Source organism: Scyliorhinus torazame, chromosome 5 (assembly GCF_047496885.1).
Source record: "Scyliorhinus torazame isolate Kashiwa2021f chromosome 5, sScyTor2.1, whole genome shotgun sequence".
NCBI classification, from domain to species: Eukaryota; Metazoa; Chordata; class Chondrichthyes; order Carcharhiniformes; family Scyliorhinidae; genus Scyliorhinus; species Scyliorhinus torazame.
The window spans coordinates 76,217,240-76,235,105 of NC_092711.1; the positions used below are offsets into that span (position 1 = coordinate 76,217,240).

Below are 17,866 nucleotides of genomic sequence, written 5' to 3' on the forward strand. Positions count from 1 at the left end.
GCCTGAACTTTGCTGTACTGTTCTACGTTCTAAACTCTTCCCAGTCATTACGGTCAATGCGTATTACATAAGTGGGGAGTGAACAGGAGTGGAGTAAATTCAGAGACAGGCAAGGCAGCACCCACTTATTAGCCAACCAGAACACCAGCTTTTTCAGCATTGTTTCTCCAGAGCTATTAAAGCTCTCGAATGAAGGAAGCACAGGTTCAGGTGCTGATGGAGATCCTGGTGCATCCTCAGTCACCAATAGTAATATATAAAATCGAGGTCTTGAAATATGTGGAGGTATGATCGATAAACTTGCAGATGGAAAATTGTTGGTGTGGTAACTAGCGAGGAGAAAAGCCTTAAATTACAGGATGATACAGGTGGGCTGATCATATGGGCAGAACAGTGGCAAATGGAATTTAACCAGGAAAAGTGGCAGCTCTTGTACAGGGTCAGGACAGACATGGTGTGCCGAGTGACATCTGTGCTGGATCATTCTAGAAAACATTGAACATTCAGTATCACGAGCAATAGGGAAGAAGATAGAGGAATTACTGATTCTGGGATTGAATCCAGCAAGAGTTTGCATCCTCTGGGGAGGAGAGAGGAAGGACCCATTGGGGAAAAAACTCCTTAAGTTCTGTATTGTTCCACAGGAAAGAAGCATTTAATCATTTTGAGAAATGGAAAATAGCAGATTACCTATTGACAATAATTTGTTTGATTATTTTTATCAATTGGTAACGAAGTTACTTTGTATTTACTACTTGTGGTGACAATGGTGCGGCTATCACCCAACATTCACTGCGGCTGTGAATGTGCCCTATTCACTGCACAGGAGCCCAGTGCGCAGACGCTTGGTTGGGTGTAACGAGCATGCGCAGTGTCACTTTGCTCGGAGGTCTGCGAGTGCTGGAGTGGCTGTTTCGGGCGGTAAGGCAGAGGGAGGAATGGAGCCGGGAGTCGAGGTGGGGAGGGAGTGAAGGCGCCATAAACTCTCCCTGCTGGTCAGAAGGCCGGAATAAGACCTTGCAAGTCCAGTGTTTGCAGCTGCGGAGCTTTTATCGGGTGTCAGACCCAGTTCCACGGCCGCCATCTTTGTTTAGCGGAGCTGAGGGGCCACCTTGATGACGTGTCAGAGGAGGTGCTTCAGGATCCCGGTGACTCTCACTTATTATTGGACAATCAGCGAGTCAGCCTGAGCCTGTGGCCGCATTCACCATCTGAAACTGTCACAATGCCCGAGTGATTGACGGCAGCTCTTGACCAATAGGAAGAGGAGTGGCGGTCTGGAGGACCGAGTCAGGGCGGCTGGTCCTCCAAACAATCGGAGTGAATGAGGGGCGGGACACGCTGTGATTGAAGCATGCGCAGTGTGGGTAATGGCGATGTCGAAGGGCATCTTCATTGAATTTACAGTGCTGAAGGAGGCCATTCGGCCCACCGGCCCTTAGAAAGAGAACCCCACTCAAGGCCACGCCTCCACCCTAACCCCAGAAGCTTGGACACTCAGGGCAATTGATCATGACCAATCAACCTAAACTGCACATCTTTTGACTGGGAGGAAACGGGAGCACCCGGACGAAACTCACGGAGACAAGGGGAGGACGTACAAACACCGCACAGACAGTGACCCAAGCCGGGAATCGAACCTGGAACCCTGGAGCTGTGAAGCAACTGCGCTACTCACTGTGCTCCCATGCTGCCCTAACTTTTAATACTAAGAATCAAAAAAAAATTAACTATATTGTACTGGAGAAAGAAGGTTGGAAAGATCTCAATACAAACACAAAAGTACAATTCAAATTCTTTCTTTTCTTTTACCCCAGTAATAGCCTTACAGAAACAACGGCCGTAATTCTCCATTCACATCGCTACCGTGAATGGAGTTTTGGATGAGTGCCAAATTCTCCGTTCTTCGTGAATTCCAAAATTGGTAAGAGGTGCTTAACAGTATGGAGGAAGCAAGAGATTGCAGGGGTGGGCGAAAACGTTGTGAAAAGCTGTTGTAAGCTGCAATCCTCGGAAAAGAGTTTCCGGGTCCCCATTTGTACCGAGCGGAGCTGCAGCTCCTCATGTTTGGCTCGGGTTAACGGCCGCCATCTTTATTGGATGTGCATCAGGGTACATGCGCGTTTGTCATCTTTGTCAGGGACGATGTTTCAATGAGTGGGAGGAGTTTGTTCCCCATTGTTCAGAATGGAGACAACTTGTCCATCAACCTGGATTAGTCCTTGAGTCTCAATGTCTTATTGATGATGCAAAGCGGTGGCAGAGATGGAAAGAAAAGGAAGCAAATCCTGCTCTCCGAATTTCACTATCTTATTAGACATCCTGTCCCATGTGTCCAAAGCTCTGCGGCTCTGTTCAGCCACATGAAGACCCAGGGTAGAAATTCATCACCCTGAGTAGATGTCACCCTCAAATTAGGGGACTGCTGATGACAAGAGGGTCACTGTGCAGCGGGAGACATGAGCGGTCATCCTGGACCAGGAAGCAGGAGGGGAGAATGTTGTGGATTTCTATCCTGGACTGATAGTGATTAATTTTGGAAACTCCTTTTACAGGGGATTAGTAGGGGAGGATTTACACACAGCAAACTCAAACCAGGAGAAATGTTTATCTTTCCTGAATTTCATTTCTGGACTGACAGTGATGCCTTTGTAGTGGTTGAATCAGCTTGGACCAGTCCATTTAGGATCCAGAATACAATTGAAGTCTCCTCCAAGAACCAATTGATCTGTATCCAGGTCTGGGATGGATTCCAACAATTTTTTTACAAATGTTTCTATGAGATCCCCTCATTTAAAAAAAAGATAAAGAAGCAGAATTAAGCCATTCAGCCCATCGAGTTTTCGAGTTTGCTCTGCCATTCGATCATGGCTGATATGTTTCTCATCCCCATTCATCCTGTATTGTAGCTCTCTTGAAATGAATGCGAACATTGCATTTGCCTTTCTAACTGCCGACTTTCCTTTATGTGTTCTTGGGATGTGGGTGTCGCTGGCTGAGCCGGCATTTGCTGTCCACCCCTAATTGCCCTTGAACTGAGTGGCTTGCTCGGCCATTTCAGAGGGGGCAGTTTGGGAGGATGTGAGGCTGAAGTGAATAAATGACAAAGGGGATAATGGTGCAAGACAAAACTGGGTGACAATGAGATAACATATGGACGATAAGGGAATAGTGTAGATTGGCTTTAGAGTGGTTTCACAGGTCGGCGCAACATCGAGGGCCGAAGGGCCTGTACTGCGCTGTAATGGTCCATGTTCTAAGTAAATAAATTAATAGGACAAGAGAATAAATAAAAGACAGGTCCTGGTAAATGGCAACAGCAGAACCGTTACCAGCACCAACTGTCTAAAAATATCGGAGTGATGATTATAATCTGAAATTACTGAAATGAATGTTGTGTCTGGAAGGTCAGAAATTGCCTGATCAAGGATGAGGTTCTGTTCCTCGAGTTTCCTTTGAGCTTTATTGGAGCAGTGCAGGAGGCCGAGGACAGAGTGGGAATGGGGCGGGGAATTAAAATATTAAATGATCAGGAGCTCAGGATTATGCTTGCTGACTGAATGGTGATGTTCCACAGTCACCAATCCAGATTTAATCTCCTCAGTGTGGGGGAGACCAAATCGTGAGCAGTGAATACACAATACTGGATAGCAAGAAGTACAAGTAATTCACTGTCACCTGGAAAGTGTGTTTGTAATCCTGGAATATGGGAAGGATGGCGATGAACTGGTGGTTGTTGCATCTGTTGTGTCTGCATGGAAATGACTTACAGTGATGTTTATAAGAACACAAGAAATGGGAACGGGTGTAGACCATACGGCTCATCGAGCCTCTGCATTTCTTGCTGGGTGTAACCTGCCCAATCAGGCATCATTCTGGTACACTTTCCTGTATCTACCCCAGTCCTTCCAGACCCATCTTATGATATGGAGACATTAGCCTCAACAATCCTGTGCACTAATTTAGTCTGGCCCAGTGACACCGAGCTGAAATCCAGTCTTTCTTTGACACATTATTCTTAATGCCATAACTGACAGGTTAAGAGTGAAAAAGTCAACTGTTTAGCAGTAAGAGGAAGAGGCAAGTTTGTAGATGCTCGACAGCGTTACAGACTCATTGGATCTGCTTCTTCTGTCCCATCTTATATTTAGCTAATGGAAAATGATTAAAATACTGCAACACACAGGCATTTGGGGGCAATTGTGAGTTTGCTGCTCAGATTAGGTAAAGTCATAAAATGGATCTAGAAGGACTGGAGAAGATGCAGGCAAATATATTTAAATTATGCCTGAACTGGCAGGTTTTACCCAGCAACAAAGGTTGGACAGGGTGTAAACCTTTTCTCTGGAAAAGGGAATGAAGGATGACCTGATCCTGTAAGATTATGAAAAGGTTTGATATGAGAGACAAGTGGAAGATGTTTCCACTGGATGAGAATAAATATGAGTTAGTCATTAATTGATCTAATGTGCAGTTCAGGAGCAGTTCAGAGAGAGATCACTCACACACTTTCTGGGTAGCACAAGTAGCTAGCACTGTGGCTTCACAGCGCCAGGGTCCCAGGTTCGATTCCCCGCTGGGTCACTGTCTGTGAGGAGTCTGCACGTTCTCCCTGTGTCTGCGTGGGTTTCCTCCAGGTGCTCCAGTTTCATCCCACAGTCCAAAGAAGTGCAGGTTAGGTGGATTGGCTGTACTAAATTGCCCTTTATGTCCAAAAAGGGTAGGAGGGGTTATTGGGCTATGGGGATAGGGTGGAAGTGAGGGCTTAAGTGGGTCGGTGCAGACTCGATGGGCCGAATGGTCTCCTTCTACACTGTATGTTCTATGTGCAAAGGGATTTCCTCAGTTTTCCCACTGGTTAACACTCCAACTTTAAAAGCTCAAACTATTTGATCCAATTTCAGCTCATTGTTATTGGCGAGGGGCAGTTTAACTGTGGTGGAGGGCCCATACTATTTAGGTGCTGTATTAATTGATTTAATGCATTTGTTCCCTTGGCCCAATGTTACTAATCGTAATCAGTTCGCAAAGCATAATTTCCTTCAAAAAATATCCATTTTAATGGCGGGTTTATAACCCAACATGCGTTGCAGCTGAGAATGTGCTCTATCCACATGACAGAAGCTCCTCGCCCATGTGCAGAGTCCGGCTGTGACTGGAGCATGCGCAGTTCGGGCTGTGAACGGCCCATACACAGTTCAGATTGTCGCTGACGGTGCGAGGAGCGGGGAAGAAACAATCGAGCAACTTTCAGGATTGGAGCCGGTGGGTGGCCGGGGAGCGATAGAAGCTGCGGAGTGAGCCGGGAGGCTTCATAAATACCCCGTGGAGGCTTCAACTCCCGAGGAAAATGTTAACGGTCCCGTCTTAAACAGCACCAAACAGAGTGAGAGCTGAGCGGTAACAGGCGCGTGTTACCGGCCGCCACCTTTACAGAGGACAAGGTGCCGCAGGGCGCATGCGCTGCGAGCCTGGACCGGATGCCAACTCTCCCGGATTGACTGACTGGAGTCTCCAGGATTTTATTTTAATCATTTGTGGGAGTCACTGGCTGGGCCAACATTTATTGCCCATTCCTAATTTTCCTGTAACCGAGCGGTTTGCTCGGCCATCTCGGAGGGCATTTAAAGAGACAACCACATTGCTGTGGTTTGGAATCGTGTTGGCCAGGCCAGGTAAGGATGGCAGATTTTCTTTTCTGTTCATTCACGGGATGCGGGTGTCGCTGGCTGGGCCAGCATTCACTGCCCATCCCTAATTGCCCTTGAACTGAGGGCATCTCCGAGAGCATTTTAAGAGTCAACAAGCTGACTGTAGATCTGGAGTCACATGTAGGCCAGACCAGGTAAGGAGAGAAGATTTCCTTCACTGAAGGACATCAGTGAACTAGGTGGGTCTTTGCAACAATTGACAATGGTTTCAGGGTCTTCAGAAGACTTTAAATGAATTCAAATTTAACCTTCTGTCTTGGTGAGATTCGTGTCTGGGAAATCATTAGGACATTAAAGAAGATTTTAATGTATTTTTCTTTTAACATTTCTCTTAAGCAGATATACAAATATTGAAAATGGGATAAAGGTTGTTTGACTGACAGTCAATCACTGCCCTGTAAGGTAATGAGTCCTTTTGCTTCCCAATTGGCCGAGGAAGGCAGTGTGTCACAAGGATGGATGTGTTGACCGATTAATGGCTGGAGGATGGGGGCAGGTCATGTGATCAAAGCTCCAGGAATACATTTAATCAAACTTGGTGAGGAGAGAACGTTTTGAATTTCTATCCTAAACTGACAGTGAGGTTTCTGTAAATTTACAGGATACTGGAAGTGGAGGTTTAACAGACGGGAAACGCAAACCAAACGTCACATCGCGATCTGACAGTCACTCGGTTCATCAGAAACTGAATATCAGCAGCATCTGGGTGTGGAAGGTAAAGGGTTTGTCTGTTCTGACTGTGAGGGAAGATTTCAGGTCTCAGTGTGACTGGAAAAGCCCCGAGATTCACAAACCCTGGTTAGGCCAAACCTGGAGAACTGTGTTCAGTTCTGCGCAACAAACCTGAGGAAGGATAGAATGGCCTCGGAGGGAGTGTAGCACAGATTTACCTGAGTGATATCTGAACCCCCGGAGTTAAATTACAAAACTAGATTACACAAACAAATCATACAGAGAAAAGCATTAGGTCCATTGAGTCCATGCCAGCTCTCTAATCGGCACGATAGCACAGTGGTTAGCACCATTGTTTCACAGCGCCAGAGACCCGGGTTTGTTTCCCGGCTTGGGTCACTGAATGGGCGGAGTCTGCACATTCTTCCTGTGTCTGCGTGGGTTTCCTCCAGGTGCTCCGGTTTCCTCCCACAAGTCCCGAAACATGTGCTTGCGAGGTGAATTGGACGTTCTGAATTCTCGCTCAGTGTACCTGAACAGAAGCTGGAGTGTGGCGACTAGGGGCTTTTCACAGGAACTTTATTGCAGTGTTAATGTAAGCCTACTTGTGACAGTCGATCATTTTTCCTCAGATAAGGACACCAAGGTGTGGTCTCACCAAGGCCCTGTATAATTGCAGCAAGACATCCCTGCTCTTCGACTCAAACCCTCTTGCTATGAAGGCCAACAAACCATTTGCCTTCTTTACCGCCTGCTGTACCTGCATGCTTCCATACAAAGTAGGAGCAGGCCACTTGGCCCCTCGACCCTGCTCCTTACATAAACATCAGGAGTCGGTCTCTCGAACCTGCTCCTTGCATACAGAGTAGGAGTCGCCCCTTGAGCCTGCTCCTAACACAGAAACTAGGAGTCGGCCCCTTGAGCCTGCTCCATCATTCAATAATTTTAACCTCAACTCCACATTCCTGCCGACCCCGATAATCTTTCACCCCTTTGCTTATCAAGAAGCTATCCATCTCTGCCTTAAATATATTCAAGAGCTTGACTTCCACTGCGTTTTAAGGACACAAGTTCTAAGTCACAGAATCCCTACAATGCAGAAGGAGCCCAAGTCAGCATTAACCCTCTGAAAAAACACCCCACCCATCCCACCCTACCCCATCCACATATCCCACCCAACGTGCACATCCTTGGAGATGAAGGGGCAATTTAGCACCTAACCTGCAAATCTTTGAACTGTGTGAGGAAACCGGAGCACCCCGAGGATACCCACACAGACACGATGAGAACGTGCAAACTCCACAGAGTCACCCAGGGTCGGACGTGAACCTGTGTCCCTGGTGCTGTGAGGCAGCAGTGCTAACCACTGTGCCACCCCCTGTCTTCCATCCCTCAAGAGAAAAAAAACTGTTATCCCCATCTGAAATATGTGCCCCCTTATTTTGCAACCTTGACCCCCTTGTTCCAGATACTCCCACAAGAGGAAACATGCTCTCGACATCCACCTTATCAAGACCCCTCAGGATCTTATATAGTTCAATCCAGGTTTTACCCAAAACTTTAAAACTGTGTCCCGACTGCTTGTACGACCAGTGAGTGGAAACAAGAGTTTCTTTGTCCACCCGATGGAAATCTGGCATAATCTTGTGTACCTGAATCAAATCTCCCCTCAACCTTCTCTGCTGGAACCATTCTGGGAAATCTCCTCTGCACCTTCTCCAAGAACCTTCAGATCCTTCCTGAAGAGCGGTGACCAGCGCTTTATAAAGATTCATAGAATAGAATTAGAACCATAGAATTCCTACAGTGCAGAAGGGGGCCATTCGGCCCATCAGGTCGGCACTGATTCTCTGAAAGGGCACCCTGCCTAGGCCCACATCCATACCCTGTCCCTGTAACCCCATAGCCCCACCTAACCTGCACATCCCTGGACACTAAGGGGCAATTTATCAAGGCCAATCCACCTAACTGTCTCTTCTTTGGACTGTTGGAGGAAACCTGAGCACCGGGTTGGAACCCACGCAGACACGGTGCAAGGAGAAAGTGCAAACTCCACACACCCAGTCACCAAGGCCGGAATTGAACCCGGGTCTCTGGCGCTGTGAGGTAGCAGTGCTAACCACCGTGCCACCAGAAGCATAGCTTTTCTGTTGCGGTATCAATATTACTGTTTATGAAGCTCAAGATCGAAGTTACTTTGCCAACTACTCTCTTAATATGTCTTGTCAATATATAAAATCCCTCTTCACCTCATTCTCCTCCCAAAGAGCTCCTGTTAGACCGCATGACAGCTCTGGAGCAGCAGATGGACTCATTTTGGAGCATCCGCGATGCTGAGGATGTCGTGGATAGCACGTTTAGTGAGTTGGTACTGAGGGAGATAGAAAATGGGTGACCAAAAGACAGAGCAAGAGTAGGAAGGTAGTGCAGGTGTCCCCCGCGGTCATCTCCCTGCAACACAGATATACCGCTTTGGATACTGTTGGGGGAGATGGCTCACCAGGGGAAGGCATCAGCAGCCAGGTTCATGGCACCGTGGCTGGCTCTGCTGCGCAGCTGGGCAGGAAGAAGAATGGCAGGGCTATAGTGATAAGGGACTCAATTGTAAGGGGACCAGGTGGTTCTGCGGACGCAATCGAGACGCCAGGATGCTATGTTGCCTCCCTGGTGCAAGGGTCACTGATGCCTCGGAGCGGCTGCAAGACATTCTGGGGGGGGAGGGGGGGGGGGGCGGGGAACAGCCAGCTTTCGTGGTGCACATAGGCACCAACGATATAGGTAAAAAACAGGACGGGGTCCTACAAGCTGAATTCAGGGAGTTAGGAGTTAAACTAAAAAGTAGGACCTCAAAGGTAGTAATCTCAGGATTGCTACCAGTCCCACGAGCTAGTCAGAGTAGGAATGTCAGGATAGATAGGATGAATGCGTGGCTCGAGAGATGGTGCACGAGGGAGGAATTCAAATTCCTGGGGTATTGGTACCGGTTCTGGGGGAGGTGGGACCAGTACAAACCGGATGGTCCGCTCCTGGGCAGGACTGGAACTGATTTCCTCGGGGGTGTGTTTGTTAGAGCTGTTGGGGAGGGTTTAAACTAATATGGCAGGGGAGTGGGAACCGATGCAGGAAGTCGGAAGGTAGTAGAACAGGGACAGAAACAAAAGGCAATAAGGGGGAAAGTGTAAGGCAGAGAAGCCAGTCAAAAAACAAAAGGGCGACAGTACAAGGTACAGTGACTGAGGGGAGCTCAGTGAATAGGCCCAGTAATACTAAAAGGAATAAAACGGGAAGTAAAAACATAAATGGTAAGCGACGCGGCAGGTTGTTACATGAAGATATGGGTTCAACGACAAGGAAAATTAGGAGAAAGGTTAAGAGGAAATATAACTTAGGAGAGGTTACTGATCGAGGTGTTAAGATTCAAAACAGGTATAAAAGGCGACATAAGTGTACTTTACCTGAATGCTCGTAGTATTCGGAATAAGGTAAATGAGTTAATGGCGCAAATCATCGTGAATGACTATGATTTAGTGGCCATTACTGAAACATGGTTAAAGGATGGTCATGACTGGTAGTTAAATATCTGAGGGTATCAAACTATTCGGACGGACAGAGTGGGTGGTAAAGGAGGTGGTGTAGCTCTGTTATTTAAGGAAGACATCCGGGCAATAGTAAGGGATGACATCGGTGCTATGGAGGATAAGGTTAAATCCGTTTAGGTGGAAATCAGGAATAGTAAGGCGAAATTGTCACTGACAGGAGTAGTCTTTCGGCCACCAAATAGTAACATTAGGGTGGGGCAGGCAATAAACAAAGAAATAGCTGATGCATGTAGAAATGGTACAGCAGTTATCATGGGGGATTTTAATCTACATGTCGATTGGTTTAACCAGGTTGGTCAAGGCAGCCTTGAGGAGGAGTTTATAGAATGTATCCGCGATAGTTTCCGAGAACAGTATGTAATGGAACCTACGAGGGAACAAGCGGTCCTAGATCTGGTCCCGTGTAATGAGACAGGATTGATTCATGATCTCATAGTTAGGAATCCTCTCGGAAGGAGCGATCACAATATGGTGGAATTTAAAATACAGATGGAGGGTGAGAAGGTAAAATCAAACACTAGTGTTTTGTGCTCAAACAAAGGAGATTACAATGGGATGAGAGAAGAACTAGCTAAGGTAGACTGGGAACAAAGACTTTATTGTGAAACAGTTGAGGAATAGTGGAGAACCTTCCAAGCAATTTTTCACAGTGCCCAGCAAAGGTATATACCAACAAAAAGCAAGGATGGTAGAAGGAGGAAAAATTGACCGTGGATATCTAAGGAAATAAGGGAGAGTATCAAATTGAAGGAAAAAGCATACAAAGTGGCAAAGATTAGTGGAAGACTAGAGGACTGTGAAATCTTTACGGGGCAACAGAAAGCTACTAAAAAAGCTATAAAGAAGAGTAAGATAGATTATGAGAGTAAATTTGCTCAGAATATAAAAACAGATAGTAAAAGTTTCTGCAAATATATAAAACAAAAAAGAGTGGCTAATGTAAATACTGGTCCTTTAGAGGATGAGAAGGGAGATTTAATAATGGGAGATGAGGAAATGGCTGAATAACTGAACAGGTTTTTTGGGTCAGTCTTCACAGTGGAAGACACAAATAACATGCCAGTGACTGATAGAAATGAGGCTATGACAGGCTCGGACCATGAGATGATTGTTATCACTAAGGAGGTAGTGATGGGCAAGCTAATGGGGCTAAAGGTAGACAAGTCTCCCGGCCCTGATGGGATGCAGCCCAGAGTGCTAAAAGAGATGGCTAGGGAAATTGCAAATACACTAGTGATAAGTTACCAAAATTCACTAGACTCTGGGGTGGACCTGGCAGATTGGAAATTAGCAAACGTGACACCACTGTTTAAAAAAGGAGGTAGGCAGAAAGCGGGTAATTATAGGCCAGTGAGCTAATTTCGGTAGCAGGGAAGATGGAATCTACCATCAAGGAAGAAATAGCGAGGCATTTGGATGGAAATTGTCCCATTGGGCAGACGCAGAATGGGTTTATAAAGGGCAGGTCGTGCCTAACTAATTTAGTGGAATTTTTTGAGGACATTACCAGTGCAGTAATGGATGTGGTATATCTGGATTTCCAGAAAGTCTTTGACAAGGTGCCACACAAAAGGTTGCTGCATAAGATAAAGATGCATGGCATTATGGGTAAAGTAGTAGCATGGATAGAGGATTGGTTAATGAATAGAAAGCAAAGAGTGGGGATTAATGGGTGTTTCTCTGGTTGCCAATCAGTAGTTAGTGGTGTCCCTCAGGGATCAGTGTTGGGCCCGCAATTGTTCACAATTTACATAGATGATTTGGACTTGGGGACCAAGGGCAATGTGTCCAAGTTTGCAGATGACACTAAGATGAGTGGTAAAGCAAAAAGTGCAGAGGATACTGGAAGTCTCCAGAGGGATTTGGATAGGTTAAGTGAATGGGCTAGGATCTGGCAGATGGAATACAATGTTGACAAATGTGAGGTTATCCATTTTGGTAGGAATAACAGCAAAAGGGATTATTATTTAAATGATAAAATATTAAAACATGCTGCTGTGCAGAGAGACCTGGGTGTGCTAGTGCATGAGTCGCAAAAAGTTGGTTAAGGCGGCGAATGGAAGTTTGTCCTTCATTGCTAGAGCGATGGAGTTTAAGACTAGGGAGATTATGCTGCAATTGGATAAGGTGTTAGTGAGGCCACACCTGGAATATTGTGTTCAGTTTTGGTCTCCTTATCTGAGAAAGGACGCACTGGCACTGGAGGGTGTGCAGAGGAGATTCACTAGGTTAATCCCAGAGCTGAAGGGATTGGATTACGAGGAGAGGTTGAGTAGACTGGGACTGTACTCGTTGGAATTTAGAAGGATGAGGGGGGATTTTATAGAAACATATAAAATTATGAAGGGAATAGATAGGATAGATGTGGGCAGGTTGTTTCCATTGGCGGGTGAAAGCAGAACTCGGGCGTCTAGCCTCAAAATAAGGGATAGTAGATTTCGGACTGAGTTTAGGAGGAACTTCTTCACCCAAAGGGTTGTGAATCTATAGAATTCCTTGCCAAGTGAAGCAGTTGAGGCTCTTTCATTAAATGTTTTTAAGATAAAGATAGTTTTTTGAAGAATACAGGGATTAAGGGTTAAGGTGTTCGGGCTGGAAAGTAGAGCTGAGTCCACAAAAGATCAGCCATGAACTTATTGAATGGCAGAGCAGGCTCGAGGGGCCAGGTGGCCTACTCCTGCTCCTATTTCGTATGTTCTTATAACAATCCAGCCGTTTTCATGGTCACTTTTTCCCAGTGCCGGCCCCACAAATGACCAGATTCATTCACCTCAATTTCACAACCTGCCTTTGTGTTTTTGTGGATTCTCTCTCACTACTTATTTTCTGTTTTAAATCAGTTTCACGGGGTGTTCGAAGGGGAGTCTCAAGGTCTGGAAACTGAAACCAAGAATCACATCAGGATCTGACAGAGTCCTCAATTTATCACAAACTGAATATCATTGTACTTTGAACATGGAAGGAAAAAGCATCGTTCACAGTGGGGAGAACCCGTACACGTTTTGTGTGTGTGGACGAGGATTCAGTCGATCATCAGGCCTCACAAGCCACAAATGTAGTCACACTGAGGAGAAACCGTGGGAATGTGCGGACTGTGGGAAAGGATTCAGTTACCCATCCCAGCTGGAAACTCATCGACGCAGTCACACTGGGGAGAGACCATTCACCTGCTCCAAGTGTGGGAAGGGATTCACTGAGTCATCCAGTCTGTCCACACACGAGCGAGTTCACACTGTGGAGAAACCATTTCAATGTCCAGTCTGCGGGAAGTGCTATAAAAGATCTGGGGATCTGATGTGCCATCAACGTGTTCACACTGACGACAGACCGTTCAGGTGCTCTCACTGCGGGACTGGGTTCAGACGATCATCTCACCTCACTGTACATCAGCGAGTTCACACTGGGGAGAAGCCATTCGTCTGCGCCGAGTGTGGGAAGGGATTCACTCAGTCATCGGCCCTGCTGAGTCACCAGCGAGTTCACAGTGGGGAGAGACCATTCACCTGCTCCAAATGTGGGAAGGGATTCACTCAGTTATCCACCCTGCAGACACACCAGCGAATTCACACTGGGAAGAGGCCATTTGCCTGCGCCAAGTGTGGGAAGGGATTCACTCAGGCATCCGCTCTGCAGAACCACCAGCGAGTTCACACTGATGAGAGACCGTTTCAATGTCCAGACTGCGGGAAGTGCTATAAAAGTTCTGCCGAACTGATGCAGCATCAACGTGTTCACACAGACGAGAAACCGTTTAGGTGCTCTCACTGCGGGACTGGGTTCAGGCGATCATCTGACCTCACTGTACATCAGCGGGTTCACACTGGGGAGAGGCCATTCACCTGCACCGAGTGTGGGAAGAGATTCACTCAGTCATCAGCCCTGCTGTGTCACCAGCGAATTCACACTGGGGAGAGACCGTTCACCTGCTCAGAGTGTGGGAAGAGATTCACTCAGTCATCCCACCTGCTGACACACCAGCGAGGCCACAAGTAACTACAGTGATTGGATTTTGCTGATCCTCACATTCAGGACTGAACCATGTTCATTTGGGTCTCTTTCTGCTGATAACAAACTCCAGCCCATTTACAGGGGCTAATATTCTGGCTAAAAGTCAAATAAATCAGATTTGTGTTAAATGCGCAGTGTTGAAACTTTTTAATATCTCTGACACAGGTTAGTTCCTTTTGAAGTTCTCTCGCTCTCCCCTGTCTCTTCCATCCTCATCTCCAACAAGAAGTGTGAGGAGCTTGTGGAGCTTCTTTGTGACTGAGATTGAGTAAATCCGATCAGCTGCCTCTGCTGCTTCCCTCCCTTCCACGAGCCCACCGGACCAAAGTGCCTCTAAATTTCATCCTTTCCCGAGCCCTGAACCCACATCTTTCTCTAGTTTCTCTCTCATCTCCCCTCATGCCCTCTCAGAGCTCATCTTGTCCATGAGGTCCAGCTCCTGCTCCATCGACCCGATTCCCACTGAGCTACTGATCAACCAACTACCCTGTGTCCATGGATATTGTCAACATTTCTCACTCTTCAGGTACTATCCCTCTGTCCTTCAAATCTGCCATCATCAACCCCTCCTCAATAAAACAAACCCTTGACCCTGCCATCCTTACAAATTACTGCCCCATCTTCAGCCTCCCTCTCCTCTGCAAACTCTTTGAACATGTTGTCATCTCCGAAATCCTTGCCCATCTTTCCCAGAACTTCCATGTTTGAATCACTTCAATCAGTTCTCTGCCCTGTCACAGCGGTGAATACAAGAGACAAACAGAATCGTACCCGGAGAGAAAGACAGACAATCCAGGAGCTTGGATGCAAGGGCGGCAAGGTAGCACATTGGGTAGCACTGTCGATTCACAGCACCAGGGACTCGGGTTCGATTCCCGGCTTGAGTCACTGTCTGTGCGGAGTCTGCAAGTTCTCCCCGTGTCTGCGCAGGTTTCCTCCGGGTGCTCCGGTTTCCTCCCACAGTCCAAAGATGTGCAGGTAAGGTGGATTGGCCATGCTAAATTGCCCTTTGTGTCCAAAAGGTTAGGTGGGGCTACTGGGTTACAGGGATAGGGTGGAGGTGTGGGCTTAAGTAGGATGCTCTTTCCCAGGGCTGGTACAGACTCGATGGGCCGAATGGCCTCCTTCTGCGCTGTACATTCTCTGATTCTATGAGGTGAGATTGTCCTTTCTGAGCTCCAGCCAGGTGATGTTAAACACTCAGACGGGAAAGACAAAAATCTGCAACATGTTTAAAACAGCTGATTTATTTTACCAATATCGAGAATGTTAAACTCCAGTCCCTGAGAGGCTATTATCATCAGAAACAAACTCCAACTATCAGAGTAAAAACCTCCAAGTTCTGGTCAAGAGAGAGGCCATTTGGCCCACTGTATGTATGCTGGCTGAAGTGGAGCTATTCCGCTTCATCCCATTTTGCAGATCTCAGTCGATTGTCCTGTATGTCCCAGTCCTTCAATTGGATATCCAAGACATCTATTTTAAAGTGATCAGGATTTCTGCTTCTATGACCCTATCAGACAGTGAGTTCTGGATGCCCACCACTGAAATGATGACCTCCTACAAGCCATAGCTTTGCCAAAAGAAGTATCCATTCTAAAGTGTAAGGTCCGTATTCAAGACAACACTACAGAAGCACAAGGAAACGCCCTTGCAGACCGAGTAGCAAAGGAAGCTGCCTCCCAGTGGGATTTTTCAGCAGAACCAAGACACATCTACAAATTGGGAGTGACCGATTTATTACAAGATCTACGTGAAATGCAACATGACTACACAAGAAGAGAAATGGTCATGATTAGACTCAGGCATCCAGTTGTATGATGATATTTGGAGACAAGTTCAGACTGATAAACCAGTTGCACCACAGGCACTGATGCCATTTCTGGCCCAACAGATCCGTTCATGGGGACATTTAGCCCCTCAACAGATGATGGCTCGATTCCAGAAAAGTTGGTGTGGGAAAGATTCAAAAAACATGCACAATTGGTATCAAACCACTGTGTAACATGTCAAAAGAACAACCTACGACCTATAACATCAATGCCTCAGCTAAAAGCTGCCCCTGCAGGACCATTCCAGAACATACAGGTCGATTACATCACCCTTCCTACATGTCAAAGATACACTGACATCCTTGTAATAGTGGATATGTTCTCTCGATGGGTCGAGGCTGCTCCAGCCAGGAGGGCTACAGCCACCCATACAGCCAAAGTCCTATGCAAAGGCTATATTCCCAGATGGGGAGTACCAGCTAGCATTGATTCAGACAATGGAACCCACTATACAGGTGCTGTTTGCCAGGAGGTGTGCAGGTTACTGAACATTGATTGGAATCTACACTGCCCTTATCATCCAGAAACATCAGGACAAGTGGAACGCATGAACCTGACTTTAAAAGAACGGTTGTCCAGATACAACCAAGAAGGCATGAATTGGATTCAAGCCTTGCCACTAGTTTTGTGCAAACAGAACCACAGGCCTAAGCCCATTTGAGGTCATCACTGGCAGACCCATGTCCCTGCCAGGAACTATTGACTTAAGAAAGGCAGACTGCCATCTGATGTGTGATGCTTTACTTAGTTATTGTCAAAACTTAACAAATGCTGTCAGGTGTTGGCGGCGTGGGGCGAGCCTCCTGAGGGGGGCCACAACTTGGTGCCCGGCGAATCCGTTTACAGAAAACAAATTCAGCGCGAACCGTTAGGAGCCAAGTGGGAAAGCCCCTACCAGATATTACTCACAAACCAGTCAGCCGTGAAACTCCAAGGAAAGAAATCATGGATAGACATTTCCAAAATCCCGACTCTTCCCTTCCCCAATGTGGAGATACCAGAACCAAAGAAAATGATAAACGATGAGGTTCAGAGATGGCGATCTGCAGGCCGCCCATTAAACACTTTCAAGGGATGGTATCAACATGTCTGTGATCGGAAACTGAATCCGCCCCAAGTAACCTTCCCAACTGGGACCATATGTTTAATCGGCTATAATCATCGAGCTTGGAATGTGGGACACAGTAAATGTGAATATTATTTGGATGTGAGTGCCAGTACACAGTGCACTCATGACACAAGAAAGGTCTATGGACATGAAGGGAATCCCATCGAATTTAAAGGGCTACCTAATCACACCGATGGGACAAATTTGACAGAACGTTGGTCCCCACAAGTGGTTGCCCAATATTCTACCTATAATGGCACTTAGCTCCCAGTGAGCTGGAGAGGAGTGTGCTATTTAGGATTCATTGTCCCCTTCATCTGCCATTCCCTTTCCCTTTCCCTAGCCAATGCAATAAACGCAGACTCAAAACATGGACCTCATCCCACAGTTTGAGAAATATCAACCTACCACTATCATCATGAGGTCTAAACGCGAGATCACAGGGGCTGAGAAATTATCTTCTGCTCTCATCCCTGCCTATGGCGTCATTGTATTGACCAGAGAATACAGTAAATTGGCCGCAGCATTAAGAAAATAGCCAATGACACTGCCCGAACCCGAAGTAGCATTTCAGCCGAGATGCTAGCCATTCGCACTGTGGCTTTACAGAATCGGGTGGCACTTGACTATTTGCTAGCCGAAAAAGGTGGCACCTGTGCCTTGATTGGTGCAGTGTTGCACCTACATCCCAGTAATTCAGAAGAAATCAAAAGCTTGTCAGCACATATTCAAGAAGAAGTTAGGAAACTTTACCAACCCTCTGACACCACTCTTTGGGGATGGCTCTCTGGATGGGTGGGTGGCACAGGAATTTCCATCATTCAGGGATTTCTCTTATTTTTCATTTTTGGGCTTGTCATTTACATAGTGGTCTTGCTGATCAGATGCATTGGCCAATGTCTGGCTACCCATAATGCCCCATCAATCAAAGTGGTT

At 46.6% G+C, this 17,866-nt stretch overlaps 1 protein-coding gene across 1 annotated transcript in view; it reads left to right on the forward strand.

Annotated features, from left to right (window-relative positions):
* The first annotated feature begins 865 nt into the window (after positions 1-865).
* The window catches only part of LOC140422624 (uncharacterized), a 92,954-nt gene continuing 75,953 nt past the window's right edge, over positions 866-17,866 (forward strand). The window contains exons 1-2 of the mRNA XM_072507629.1: positions 866-1,924; positions 12,823-13,960. Of these exons, the coding sequence (XP_072363730.1) occupies positions 1,872-1,924; positions 12,823-13,960 (1,191 nt within the window). The 5' untranslated portion in view covers positions 866-1,871. The remainder of the gene's footprint in view (positions 1,925-12,822; positions 13,961-17,866) is intronic.